The 15,601-nt window shown below is 39.3% G+C and overlaps 1 protein-coding gene across 1 annotated transcript in view; it reads left to right on the forward strand.

Moving 5' to 3' along the window:
- Positions 1 to 12,875, forward strand: part of AHR (aryl hydrocarbon receptor) — a 510,239-nt gene extending 497,364 nt beyond the window's left edge. Inside the window, exon 11 of the mRNA XM_078663779.1 lies at positions 10,721 to 12,875. Within this exon, the coding sequence (XP_078519905.1) occupies positions 10,721 to 10,876 (156 nt within the window). The 3' untranslated portion in view covers positions 10,877 to 12,875. The remainder of the gene's footprint in view (positions 1 to 10,720) is intronic.
- Positions 12,876 to 15,601: the final 2,726 nt, after the last annotated feature.

Here is a 15,601-nt window from a genome sequence, read left to right on the forward strand (position 1 = left end):
CGTAAAGGCCTGTTGGCTTGATATAGTTTGGCTAGAGAGGAGATTATCTTGGTTCCATTCCCTCTAAGCAATTTGTGAGTAATACAAAGCGCTTTGAAGTGGACTCTCTTCCGAATGGGCAGCCAATGCAGAGCTTTTCTGTCAGGTTTGGCTGACTGCCGATAGAAAATTCCCATAAGAGTTCTTGCCGCACAGTTCCGGATCATTTGAAGTTTAGAGAGCACCGCCTCTGGGGCACCCAAGTAAAGTACATTGCTAAAGTCCAGGCGTGATAGAATAACCGCCTGGAGTGCAAGTTTTCTGGCTTGAAAGGGAAGTAAATGAAGTACTTTACAAAGCATTCTAAGCATGCTGAAGCAAGTGGCAACTACCTTTCTGGTTTGGACTTTAAGAGTACGGTCTGAGTCCAACCAGAACCCCAACATTTTATATATAGTTTGGGGATGGGTGCTGGTCCCATTACAGTCGGCCACATCTCAATTGGTCTGAATAAGGATGAATTACCAAGGAGCATAAGCTCTGTCTTGTCTCCATTTAGCTTCAAATAGGAATGGTTCATCCATTTAGCCACTTCTTCAAGACAAGTGCAAAGGCGGGGAGTAGATGTATCAGGATGGTTAAGTGAAACCACTAGCCGAGTATCATCGGCGAATGTTACGATGTTCACTCCATAGGGCTGTATGATCTCTGCAGAGATCATACAGCCCTATGGAGTGAACATCGTAACATATGCTGATGAGGCATTCAAAAGCGTTGGGCTCAACGAAGAGCCCTGTGGGACTCCACATAAAAGAGGCCAGGGCTTGGAAGTGGCTTCACCCTCAAATACCTGGAAGGATCGCACCTCCAGGAAAGACGACAGCCAGGTTAAAGCTGTTCCCAAAACTCCCACATTTTTGAGGCGGTCAATTAAGATACGGTGATTCACTGTATCAAAGGCCGCTTTCAGATCTAAAAGACACTCAGACACTCGTACTGATACGCAAAAGAACAACTAATAACCCATAGAGACACTCATGAAACTATTCACCAACCCATGCAGCCACTTGTACACAAAGTGAGACTGATACAGATATTTACATATTCAAACATTACTTAATAATCCATGTGTTCACTAAGATACACTTAATCACTCAGTTATACAATCAATTTTACAAAAAAAATCATCAATTTAGACACTTATATATCCATTTATTCCTTCGACCTTGAGATATCCATATATAAGACATATTTAATTTTCAGAAAACCACACATTCACTAGATGGCAAGCACACTTGTGTAATGATTTGAGACTTTCCTGCAATCACACATGCTTGGTTGAACCGCATTGACCACAATGCTCAGGGGCGAACCCGCTGGGAGGTGAAGCAGTGTGCTCCCACATTTGTTTACACATTCACTAGATGATGTCATCAGTGATGTCATTTGAGATGTCATCAGTGATGTCATGAGTGATGTTACTGACCATGTCATGAATGATTTAATATGTGACGTCATCAGCTGTGCATTGCGGGCGCACGAGTAATAGTTAGCTGAACTAACTGTAACGGGGGAATTTCTATGGTTTTGTACGAGTGAAATGTCCAACTAACAATAACCCCATAACGCCCCTGAAGCCTATGGTTTTTTCAGTGAATATATATATATATATATATATTTTCACTGAATACACCGTAAACCTACGACAGGGAACACAATCTTACATTCAAGTAGCTTCCATCGCAAAATACAATACAAAGTATACCGTATGGTGAAATGTTGCGCATTCATAGGTTGTGTAGTAAGGATGAAGATTTAAAAGTCGCGCCACAAGAATGTAAATTGAGATTTCTTGCAAGAGGCTATAGGCATAAGATCATAGATCAAGCCATTGCACGCACCACAACTATGTCTAGAAGGGATTTACTATTCAAACCTACACGTAGTAAAATAAAACAGTCTGCAAAAAAGATAACTTGCCTATTAGTCCTAGGCTTATCCTGACATACAACAAAAAAAGGAATAGCTTAGTGAAAATAATCAAAAAGAACTGGCACTTGGTAAGGAGTGACCCAACAATAGGGGACAAAATGCCAGCTTCCCCTGTCATCCCTTACCGAAAAGCATGCAGTACTAGTGTACACTTAGTTAGTAGTAGCCCAGAAGTTTCTGTTAACACCAACTGGCTTACAAAACGTAAAGGCTTTGTGCGGTGTACAACCTGCAAAGCATGTAAATATGGAGAGAATAAGACCTCATTCCATATACCATTTAATAACAAGCCCAGGACTATCAACAAACTGCTAACTTGCAAATCTGAATTCGCAGTTTATGTACTCGAATGTACGTGCGGACTAGAATATGTTGGCAGCACCCGTCTCAAAGTCCATAAGAGGGTACTGCAACATTTACGGGCGATTACCAACCATGATAGCTCCTATCCGGTAACCCGACACTTCAACGTAATACACAATAAAAATTTGAATCAGTTGAAGTATTTCGTAATTGATAATGTTCCTCCGTTGAGACGAGGAGGAAATAGAGACGCAGTACTCAGGAGACTGGAGACAAAATATATCTTGGAGCTAGACAGCAAGAGTCCGCATGGCTTAAATACAACTGGGGATCTATATACATGGTTGTAATAACATCTTAATTATGAAAAATAGAAATTTGTAAATACATGAAATAATTTTTGGTCTGTCTCTTTTACCCCCTGTAAATAAATCTGTTTTTAGCAGTAGTTCCATGGGCTCATGGTATACTGTTAAAATAAATATTGCACTAGGCATGGTGACACTTTATGGTTAATTCATAAATGAAATGTATTTACTCATTTGCACTTTATGCACTTTTTATAAGCTCATTTTGCACATATCATGAACTGTACCTTGGGACCCAAATACAGGAAAAATGTTTTGGACCCTAAAATAGTTCCGAATGGGCAAATAAAGGGAACACATAGGCAAACATACTTTATTTTCAGATCGAATTTTGAGTAAGAACTATAAAAAACAAGAACATTACGTTATGATGAAATTCTTATCTGGTGTGTTTTTAACAATATGTATTTATACAGGTATTGTTTGAGTTCTTTAAATATCATATAAAGATTCACAAGTATTGACAGTTATATGGTTAAAGGTGCATTTAAGCAGTTAGCAAATGTAGTATTTCTATCAAATTACGGTGCCAAGATGTGTATTCTCTTTTAAAATCAGTTTTTATTATATTTATAAAAATCGAATTTTATGAATATTTATGAATAATAATATTGCATAAGATATAGCAATGGAACATCTATAAATATGTACTAAAACGCCATGATAATTGTAATTGTACTAAAACGCCATGATAATTGCAATGTGGAATTTCGAACTTTATTACTCACTTTGCACGGTGTCACTTTAAAAACAGAAAAAATGTTGAGCACGTCATGTGATCAAGGGCTCCGTGTAGCCCCAAACGCGTCGTGGCAGCAACTAGCACCAAATAAAAAAGAACTGAAGGACATATTTAAATGGAGTCCGTTCTGTTTTTTTTATCGAAGCATCAAAGGAAAGTTTTTTTTTAAATATATATAAATATATATATATATATATATATATATATATACACACACATATTACATCAAACCTTTATTTAGACAGAGAAGCATCAAAGGAAAAGTTTTTTTGAAATATATATATATATATATATATATATATATATATATATATATATTTTCCACGAGCGATCCTGTCGCAGAGGGAACAGCTTCGCAAGTTGGTGCTAGGTTCGGGACCAGGACCGGATCCCGTGAATAATTTTTCATGAAATGAAAACCAGCACTCCTGCACTTTGGAATTAAGGTTTTATTTAGACACTGTGCAAGCCTACGCGTTTCGAACCAGATGGTTCCTTTTCACGGCAGTGTTAGCAGTTGTCCTACTTCACTTACAATTATATAGCTTATAATGCTCATCCTGGTGCATTATGGGACATGCAGTTTGGCATTCATTATGCATTGTTATTTACATTTTTTACATTTTTTACATTTTTTTGCGTTTTTATGCGTTTTTATTGTGGGCTAAGTGCCCTACATTCAACTTTTTAGCACGAGGACAGAGTGTCTTGGCAGTGTGATGGACTGCACATATGATTGAATTGTCCTTCTTGTTAAAGCCATGTGGTCATCCATCCGGCTGTGCAGTCATGTCCTATTTACTCGGGCTGAGTGCCCTTCACACTGCCATGTTTTCAGACACTTTCATGTGCATGTGCATTAGTTTGAGAAAGCAGAATATTCTTTACAATGATTATTTACCAATGGCTTGTGAGTTTGTTAGTTTTTGAGATATCCTTTTTGGCAATTTACAAAGAACAACATTTTTTTCTTTTTTCATTTTTCATTTTTCAAAGGTGGAAATAAAGTTCCTCATTTTCGTTCAATCCCATCGGCTGTCTCGTTTTGAAGCGCATTATTAATCTTGATTCCAATCTTCTTAGGTTTTGCTTCCTGTTACCACCACGTTCATGTTGTTTTACCGTGGTCAAACCAAAGAAATGAGTATCTTTCCACGTTTTGTTTGTGTGGGTCGTTAGATGTTTGGCCATGGCATACGTGGAATCTTTGTTCTGAATTGCGCGAATGTGCTCCAACATTCTTTTCTTTAAGGTGCACGTGGTACTGCCGATGTATTGTTTTCCACAGTAACATTGTAGCATATACACTACAAAACTTGTTTCGCATGTAATGTGTTCTCTTATGGTAAAAGTCTTGCCTTTTGGATCATTGATTGTTTTCATGTTTTTTCCTATCTTACATGCTTTGCACGTACTGCATCTGGTGAAGCCTTTCTTTTTCTCGGTGAGCCAGTCGATCTGTTTCCTCTCTTCATAATGGCTATGCACCAAATGGTTGGCTAGGTTTGGAGGTCTTCTGTAGGTTATTGAGGGTCTATCTCCAATGTTTTTACCTATATCAGGGTCTTTCTGTATTAGATGCCAGTACTTGTTTAGTATTTTGCGAATTTTGTAACATTCCTTGCTGTAAGTGACGATCATTCTTGGGGGCTCAGCCTTAGTTAGTTCTTTACCCAGGGCGGTACTTGATGGTTTAGGTAACAGTGTTTCTGCTCTGGTTTTTATCCTGGCTTTCATTTCTCCCTGGTGAATGTCTCGGTGTTTGTAACCGCGTTGTTCGAATCTCTTCTTGGTGTCTTTGAAGTTTTTCTCCATTTCTTTTTCTTCTGAGCAATTTCTCCGCATTCTTAGTAATTCTCCATACGGAATGCTTTTCTTTAGGGTTTCAGGGTGGAAACTTTGTCCGTGCAGGATACACACACACATATTACATCAAACCTTTGTTTAGACAGAGGAGCATTGCGCTGGCATTCAGACTTTGATCCATGCTGGAATTCCTGCTCAGCTGATTTGTATTTGCTTCACGCAAGGGATGCTGCCTGGCTCTACACCAAGACGGGTAGCTTGATGACACTAACCCTCGGGTAACGGGGAGTTAGATCACACTACAGGGATTTGGCAGATTCACTCACACTAGACATGATAAATTAGGATGAGCTAGATAGGAATACACGATATTACAGTACTTTTATGCAAGCAAATATTCTCTGTAATAAGCAAAATGGTTGAACTGTTCATCTTTTTCACCATTCTCATAACGCTAATCACATAATTATATTCTCTTTTATTGATTATTGAAGCACAAGTATTTTACTTAAGAACCACAATGCTTTAATAAATATTGAATCTCTTTACTGTATATTTCCTGTGTATCTCTTTGGGTATGCATAAGTTATTAAGCGAAAGGGTTCTTCTTCTGTTACCACAATTTCCTTGGTGAGTCAGGGTTGTCATGTTCTGAGGTTGCACAATCCATTTGTTACCCTGTCAGGTTAGGGGTACCGATGGTGCATTGTGAGCTAGCAGGACTTTGGTCAACATATCCAGAAGGTGTGTAGGGAATCAGTCTCCAACAGTTCTGACTGTTAGGTTGTCCAACAAACACACAGTTTTACTTGAGAAAGTATAAGCTGTACAACACTTTAATGAACAACAGATTAGGAGTCATCTCTGTATGAAGAAATTTGAGAATCAAGCAGGATGAAATTAACATTTTAGAGAAAGTAATGCCCTTTTTACCCCCAGTGGTACTGCCCACCAACGGCTGATAACTGTCAAGTGGAAGGCTTCACCTCTTTTGTGCTTGTGCTCGGCGGCTTCTTATTGAACCATCAAGGCAAATACAGTGTCTGCTGTGGAGAGGACTGCTACCCAAAGTAAGGGAACCACTTTGAACCATTTCCAGAATAATGCATGAGTAAGTAACAATCCACGCCTGGAGGACTGAACCAGATGCAAATGTCTCCAAGATTTCTCATTGCCCAGAGTAGCTTACATTCTCCAGAAAGGCAGGGTTACTTTTGAGAAACAGTTTCTCAGCGGGGGACAACACCTTAAGATGTTTGCAACTATTTGCTTGAAGAAAGCCATTCTTCTGCCTTTGAAATGAATCTACCAAGCTTACTGAGTAACAGCATTCCTGGAGGAGGAAATCTGCCCAGAGAAGACCATTTTCAGCAGTCTGGTGGAGGTGATGCCCAAAGGAATCAGACTGACCTTTCACATGCTTTTGTAAATCACCCATATGTTTTGCTGACTGTAGCTGAGGATTGCCCTGCCACAATAGTGTGTGCCCCCAGTTATCTTCAAAGGCCTCAGATGTTCTCAGCTCCCTCCAAGGTCTAAGAACAAACAGAATCATGGCTAACAAGGACTCACCAGAGAGACATCCCAGGATTCGATCTTGATGCTGAAGTGGCTCAGCTGCATCCCCAAGGCCAAATGTGTGTTTTGCTCAAAAGAATGTGTGAGCTCATTCCCTTGGTAAAATCCTAGACCAATTGGACATCAATGGCATGGGACTGCAGGATTAATAAGCCATTGCTGTCCCCAATGAAGTCCTGTACCTATGTTGGTACTTTAAGCATATCCTGTGGCATTTACCCTCCCTCCCTCCTCCTGTGCTCCCCTGGGGTCATGTGACAGGGACTCTGGGGAGCAGGCTCTTGGGACCAGCCCTAGTCCCCATACAAACCTTGGTGAATTTTCCTGTGGACCTGTGGATCAGCGCTCTTCACCTGTCATTCGGTGTTTTGGGCCAGAACTACATCAAAGGCTACTACTGCTTTCGCAGCCCAACTGTAACATTTGTAGCCTTGCGTCTTGTGTCTAGAAAGAGGCAGGGCCTAATGCGCTGAACCACAACAGCAGCAACATTGACTGAAGTCCTGCTGGAACATGCAAGCAAATATTCAGGTACTGATATTATTTGAGGGTACAGGGGCTCCTCTATAGACCTGGTTTTGGTTCTATAACCATTATCTAATGGGGTACAAGCACAATAGATGGACCAGAGGATCTTGGATAAAGTGGTCTCTTTGTGTCCTCTCCTATGAGCATGCACCTTTGAATTTATTTCTGAGTATGATTTTAAATGCATTTTCCTGTAGCACCATAGTCATACCCAGTGTGCCTTGCACCTATTTCTTTTGTGTGCTATTGCATTATTGGTATATTAAAGTATGTTTCCTTTTCCTAAGGGACATTTGTTTGTGTACTGATGCTCATTTATCTGTGGCCAGAATAGTTTTTTCCTAAGATATGGACAGGCCCAGTAACTGGTGTGTGCTATGGACACCCAAATGTGTTTTAACAAATAATTTGAATGCTAAATCAGCGACATCCTAGATGCTCTTGTTTAGCATTGACACTGCAGCTACACGATTGTTTCAAATGCATACTTCCATCCATCCATCATAATTCGTTGTAAGGTCACTCTGCTGTAGTTGATTTCCTTAATGTTTATTCCAACTAATTTAAAGCAGAGAAACACCAAACTGTTTATAAGTTCATTTGTATCTCCTAATTTATGACCTAATTACTGAGGAAGCTCCGGACATATTTTTTCTGAAGGAGGCTTGGCTTAATGGGGACACGGTGGCTGAGCCAAACTTAGCTCTGCTCTCTGGCTATTCCATCTGCATGATAAACAGGGAGACTAGGGGGCGGCATTGTGGTGATTTTTAAATCCTGTTATTACTGTCTCTTCATTAGGAAGCAGTTGAGGGGTGCGAATGTGCCCGTTTTAGTATCACAGTGGGTATCCATTTGACTCTCTCGGGGATCCTAGTGTACCGGCCACCAGGGTCAGCCACTAACTTTAAAAATGCACTTTTGGAGGTAGTGGGCATTCTTGCTGTGGGTACTGCTAATTTTAGTATTTTTGGTGATTTGAATCTGCATTTTGATCTCATGCAAGACAATACGATCTGTAGCTTGCTTGCAGACATGGCGGCCATTTGTTAGACCCTATTTTTTCTAATATTGAGTCTGCGACTGTGGCGGTGCCTACTCCTATGGGCTGGTCCAACCATCTGTTGGTAGAAATGTCCTTCCCAATCTTCGAGCCGTTTAATAAGGCCATTCAGCGAGACTGTCTTTAAACGTCCTTGGCGGAAATTGAGACTAGAGGACTTTCATGCACTTCTTAGTGCTGATCCGCTGGGTTCTCTTGATAGCGCAGAGTCAGGTTATTATGTATTTTGTGACTGGATCACACGGGGACTGGATTGACTCATCCTGGCGTGTTGGTTTAAGGGACGTACTCACGACACCAGTCCTTGGTACAACGACTCTCTGATTACATTGAGGAAGGCCTGTAAAAGAACAGAGCGTGAGTGGAGGAAAGATTATGACCCTGGGAAAAAAGCATGTTATCTGGCCGAGATTAAATCTTACCATAGAGCTGTTTTTAAGGGTCAGGCGGCCTACCATGCCAACGAGATCAAGCTTAGTTCCAACCCTGCTAAATGTATTTTCAATATCTTAAAAGATCTCAGAGCTAGGAAAAACTCGGCGCCCGTAATCTCATCCGAACACCAATGTGAAGATTTGGCCTCCTTCTTTGTGGAGAAAGTGCGTGCTATTTATAGGTCCTTTCCTCCTATGACCTTCCGCCCTATTTCTATTTCTTCAAGACCTGTGCCACGCTCCTGTTTTACGATTATCCCCGAGATTTCACAAGACAAGCTTACTCGACTGAGTGCAAAAATTAAATCCCTCTCCCCAGCTGACCCTTTAAACGTTCAGCCACTGGCAGCGGTCGCTAGGCAGTGGGGCCTCACTATGGTCTCATATGCGGACGATACGCAGCTAGTGGTTGCACTGGCTAAAGGTTCTACTTTGAACGCCTCCAGGTTTAGAGATGGCCTGACGGCCGTAGCTGAATGGATGACCACCAACTATTTGCAGCTAATTGCGAATAAAACTGAGGTTTTGCTTGTCAGAAAGAATGCAAGCTTGTGGGGTGAGCACTGGTGGCCGAGTGCCCTGGGCAAGACTCCTGAACCAAAGGAGGTGGTTAAGAACTTGGGGGTGTGGATGTATTCCTCTCTTATCTTTCAAATCCATACCAAAAAAGTTGCTGGCACGTGTTTCGGCCTCTTGCGGGGTCTTAAACCACTCTTGAAGTTTTTCGAACCATCAACACGTCAGCTGATTGTCCAGTTGACTTAACTATCCCGACTGGACTATGCTAGTTCTCTGCTGTTGGGGGCCAATCAGGCTGAAATTATTTGGATGCAGCGGGTCCAAAACGCTGCTGCCAGAACCTTGTTGGGGCTCCCTCGGTTCTGTCCTATTGCTGACACCATCTGGAAACTTCATTGGCTTCCCATGGCGGAGCGGATTCAATTTAGGACTTTATGTCTTTCTTTCAAGATACTGAAGCTCGCTATGCCTAGCCTGCTCTGTAACTTGCTTACCCCGTATACTCCCTCCGCTCACTGCATTCCTTAGGGCAGCATTTGGTCAATGTCCCCCGTGTAAAACGCTGTCGAGCGGGCGGACGGTCCTTCCGTTGCCTGTCGGCCAAATTATGGAACACCCTGCCTGTTCAAATACGTGGTTTGAAGGGTCTGTTGGATTTTTAGGAAAGCCATCAAAACCTTTCTCTTTCCTTTAGTATAACTCTCTGGTCTCAATGTTTGTTAGAGCTATCCCTCTGTAGTGGTTAATCCCGTTTTCTGATGCTGGAAGCGCCGGGACGCCCCTTTGCAGGGGCAGCTTTGTGCTGTATAAGCTCTGATAATATAACATAACATAACATAATGCCTTGACTACTAGTTGACAACATAGGGGTCTACTTTTTCCATAACATATATCTTTAAGAGATCAACTTCAGAAATGTGGCCTTGTGGGCTATGCCTGCAACACTGCATGCCGCATCATGACTAACCTTGTATATTTTCCCGGAAAGGAATGCTTTATAAATCAGTCAATGAATGTCGCTCCTCATGGGGGCTAGAAGTACTCCCTCATTTGTCAATATTCAAAGGAACAAGTTAGACCTGATGTAAGTGACCTTGAAGGTCTTTGAATTTATATCTTCGAGGAAAGTTTTTCGCAAGTTACAACTCCTGTGGTCTCTAATACATTACTATGAAAAGAGGTTTTCAAACACATTATCAAAAGCAAAAAAGTTATTCTGATGTTATTTTCACTTATTCTGTTTTAATATTCTTCCTCATATTTAACTTTGAGAAGAAATATAATGCTACTTTAAGTACATGTGCATATATATATATATGTATATATATATGTTATCTTTAGAAAGACCGTTCCAAAAGGGGCCAGTAACCCATACCAGTTCTAATGGTGTGCTTTTTTTTCCTTTCAGTTCCAAAATGGTTTCAGTGGAGGAAATATCATCAATTCATATCTGACTCCATTAAACATTGTAAATAGCACGCAAAGTACAGCACCTTTTCAGACTCCGCATCATCGAACAGAACCCAGAAAGTATCCAGATCTGGCATCCAGTGGATTTATGTGAACAGGTGATCTGTAAGATCACATGGAATTTTGAGTGTTACTCTGTTGGCTGTTGAAGGATGATGTGAAGTGCAGACTGTGAATCTGGAAAGACCTCTTAAAGCAAGACTTTATATGGAATTTGAGTCTCATTGCACTATATCCAATAAGGAATCTATCCAAAGCTCTTTTGAGGGGCAGTGAGGCAATTATATTTTTGAGGGAGAGGACACTCTTTTCTCCTGAAATACAAGTGCATATTACATTTTCAGTGATACAGAACATTGGCTGTTTAACAACAAAATGTCCATAATTTGTAAGTACTGAGCAGTAAATCATAATATAAGGCAAGATTTGTTTTGGTTGGAAAACAAATTTGCACTCTTTCGGAAGCCTTAATTGTAACTGTGTGTAAAGTGCTAATGTTTTCTCTCCCAGTGCGATTTCACTGCAAGAGAAGTAAAATCAGGTTCATAGCTGATGAAAACCAAAAGCACTTATTAGAGGACATCGGACATCTTCTCTTTATAAGTTTGATGTGTTCTGTTGTTTTTGTCTGTGTTTTTTTACACACCGGTCACATCTTTGCAATATATTACTTTTATGAGAATAAGTGTGTGCTTTGCACTTTTTGTAAAATAAAATAGTGCAGTCTTTTTATCAGCAGCAAAAAGTGCCTATCAGACAACACCAGGCATATTAATATTAATACTCCTGTTTTCGTACAGGTATGCTGTATATTGCACCTTAGTCACTGAACAATTCCAGCTCACACTAGACTGCAGTCCACACTTCAACTCAACTTGATGCTTGGAACCAAAGCCAGCTATTTGCATGCAGGAAGTTGTTCAGTGACCAATAGTAATATCCTAAATGAATTAATAAAAGTGTCGCATGTTTCTTCATGGACATTCAATGTAAATTACGCTACAATTTCATAGATAATAACATTTGTATATAACCTAAGTACATTTCCAAACAACGCACAGATGTTGCCGAAGCCTTATTAACTCTATGGCTATTGTGTAAAATACTTGTAGTAATTAAGATGGCTCAACACATACATGCAGGATGTAGCTTTTCTGTACAGTGGTTCACTTATGTATTTGGTATAGATACTGAAACTTAATGCCACTAAATGCTAATAAATGCTAATGCATGTTAGGTCTACTGTTGGTCGTGAAACAGGGTCAACATAAATATTATTTGGATTATGTGAAACAAGGCCTTTATGCTTGCAAATTAAGTAGGCTTGCTACACTTATTTTGTAGCTCACATGTGGTCCTGGCTTTCCATACCTTCAGCCTGTCTTTTAACCAATATCATTTTTAATTCTGAGACTTGTAGTTAGCACTTTTCCCATTAGATACTTGGACTACAGGTTCCAGTAAGAAAATCAGTGGTAGTTCAAAACTCAAAACTGGCTGAAGTTGTGTCACATGCCAAGTCCCCACATGTCAGGTATATTAAATGTTGACAATCTGTGCCTTATTGTGCGTTCATGTTTTTGAAGTTTCACTTTCTATGCAACCTTAACGTGTCATTATAATGTTGTTTACGAAAGTTGCATAAAAATACAAGAACATTTATCTTGGTAGATAGCTGTGAGACAGTGTTGTAATTGTCCTCTGTTGGGCACCTTAGCACAACTTGAGAATGTCCCACTGCAGGATTTTTTAAACAATTTCAAAAGTGAATAATTGTGTTTGTGCTTAAGCTCTCTTTCAAGCAATAGACATACCTTATGTATATATAATACTACATATTGTATATCTCTAAAATTCTGCATTTTCATTTAAGAGGCAGGTCCGACCCTTCTAATTAAAGGGTTTTGTGTGAAAACAAAATGTAAAATTATTAATGTGTCTTTACAGATTTGACATGAAGATCTATCTCATTAGATGAGAAATTTTGTATTTTTTTAACTGAAGGTAAGGTTACATTTGTAAAAGATTATTGATGTTTGAGGCAAAAAATATTTGAAATGAATAATATTAAATATATGTACTTGTAAAGTAAATGCATCTTTGTTTGAGTGCTGTATAGTTGATAGATGCGAACACAAGTTGCGTACATTGTATATTTACAACATGAAATTGTCTTTTAAATAATGCCACAAGATATTTCGGGGTAAAGAGTAATACAGCATTTTAATATTGATTCATGTTCTTTGTAATGTTAACAGAAGGCATACTTTAAAAAAAAATCATATTTCTGCAAGGCGGCGTTCCTACTATGTAGATGGGTGACAGTAAAATAATAGAAGTAATGAAAAAATGTACTTCTTTTAAAAAATGTTTTCTTTTTTACTTAAGGTAATATTTTCTGCCAAAATATATGCCATATAATAAATTAATGTTCTTTGCACAGTTGAATATGAGAGGAAAAAGATGCAAATGCAAGGTATACCTATTTTGTACACAAGGACATTGTCAGCAAACACCAGATGATATTCATAGCAAAGAAGGCATAGGACCGAGTTTAGAAAAGGTGGGAGTACTGGCAGAAATCAGGCAAACTCTATTTTGAGCTATTTTTACTAGGGCTGGGTAGAATTTTTAATTCTTCTTGCGAAATGGGAGCATTGTGGCGACTCCACGTTACGCTTGTAACAAGGAGTTCCGGACAAATTCCATCATATGGTGATCACCATGTGGCAGAATTTCTTTCCTGTTTGAGCAAAGTGATGATAATGGAAACATTGCATAGCTGCACCAAACGAGCGAGATTTGCAGCCCCAGCATGATTTCTGCCTGCTAGGAAGCCTTCCAGCATGCATTTCTAAAGCAGGTGGTTGTGAGCGGCCAGAGGGCTGCTTCTCAAGTAGATTTTCCACTTGAGAAGCAGAACAATCAACTCAAATTAATTTTTCAAGTATGTATTCACACTAACAGCCCTAAATTGCAGCACGGGCACACTGCACGCATTTTCTGTCTGTTGGCGCAACTTCTCAGATTATTGCTGAGTTTATATATAACTCTGGGGAACTCCAGAGAGTGAAAATCCACGTTCTACCAACCCTTACTTTTTAAAACCAAATGTAACAAAACACAATCTTAATTAATTATCTTGAGAACTATTTTCTTTCAAATAAAATAGGCTTAGTCAAGGATAATATTTGCTTTGTCTAATTTCCTTCGATTGCATAGCATTCTAACCAAATATTTCCACTTTCCGAAGGCTGATTTGAATCTGGATAATTCTGTCTCCATTCTGAGCAGATCAGGCTACCACCAGCTCAACCCAAAGTTCATTTATCACTGCACTCAGGATTTGCACCAAAAGGCACAAAATATGTCCCTACTAGACAACTTTGTTTCCCAATCTTAGGGGTATCTGACTCAGATAACCACATACATGGCCATCTCACTAGCTAAAATGGCCACAGCTTATATTTCTGAGGACGGTGAGTCTACATATTTGTCTTAGGGTGAGGAGCTGTGAAATTTGTTTTTTATTGTTTTGCATAAGGTGTGCAGCTTTGATTAAATTGACATTCACTTTGCCCTTTCTGTTTTCCTGCCCACTATCTTCCCTACTTGTGTACTTTAAGGCCATGATTCTTCAGGGACTCATAATATACCTTTGCCCTACATTGAAGAAACAGTTGTCACCCAATTCACCTCTAGTTTGTTAATGGAAACAGGCGTGGGAAGAGATCTGCCTACTTAGCAATGCTTTTGTATCCATGGGAATTGCTTCCTAAATTGAATTGGTAAAGTCATATACAATCCTTCTCTGCAGCAAAACAATGCTTCAGAATGGAATTGAATCAGTTAACAGCTGTAACTATAATACATGAATCAGATAAACATGATCCCATAAAAGGATACATTTCTAGCTTCAAGGGGAGGGAGGCTCTTTTAAAAGTCGCAACTAATTAAAAGAATGTGCACCCTAAATAAAAAAATTCAGAGTGTAACAACTATTGCCGTTATCTGGAGTCTAATACTGTAAGATTTTTCTACTAAAAGAATTGTCTTTATTATGGACCTTCATTATATTTATACAACAACTGAAAAAGGAGCGCAAATAATCACATTTCATATGTCTCAATTTGAGCAATGAAAGCTCAATGTATGATATTTTGTCATCCAAAAGTCACATATAACATCTATTCAATCGAATTCAGTCCATCAGGAGTCGTGTATTTTTGTTTTGATTTCATATTATTGATTCCTTTATCAAAAAGTCAATCCGCCCAGCCAACGCTTTTCGTCCATAGGACTTTATTAGGGTTAGTACATCCATGTGCCAAATATCCCAGCATAGTACACAATTTCCCCAATGCCCAGAATCATAAGGAAAATTTTCTTAATTTCAGGTGGTTTAATACCCCCAGTGGAATATTCATTGTTCGTAAAGTGGCACCAAACGCAGGAAATCAGGCTTTCATCACATTTTGACTCCCTAATTCTTGTGTTACACATTGAAAAACTTCTATGCATAGGGACTATTCTTGTAATTATCTAGTTACCACTAACACACCATTGAATGTTTTGTAAATATATGGAATATTTGTAATCAATTTGAATACCGAGGAATGGAATGAAATGTGGCTCTGTGGTGTATACCTCTGCTGTGGATGTCCTATAAAAAAGGAGATATAGGATAAATATTAAGATTGTAATCAAGAGTGCAACTAATCTGCCACTGTCTGTTGAAGGAAAACAATTCCCCTTTCCTTGAAATCATTATGTATAATTGATATATCCCGCTGTCCTTGGTGGATGACTGGGGTCTCCT

This window comes from Lissotriton helveticus, chromosome 10 (genome assembly GCF_964261635.1).
Source record: "Lissotriton helveticus chromosome 10, aLisHel1.1, whole genome shotgun sequence".
NCBI lineage: Eukaryota > Metazoa > Chordata > Amphibia > Caudata > Salamandridae > Lissotriton > Lissotriton helveticus.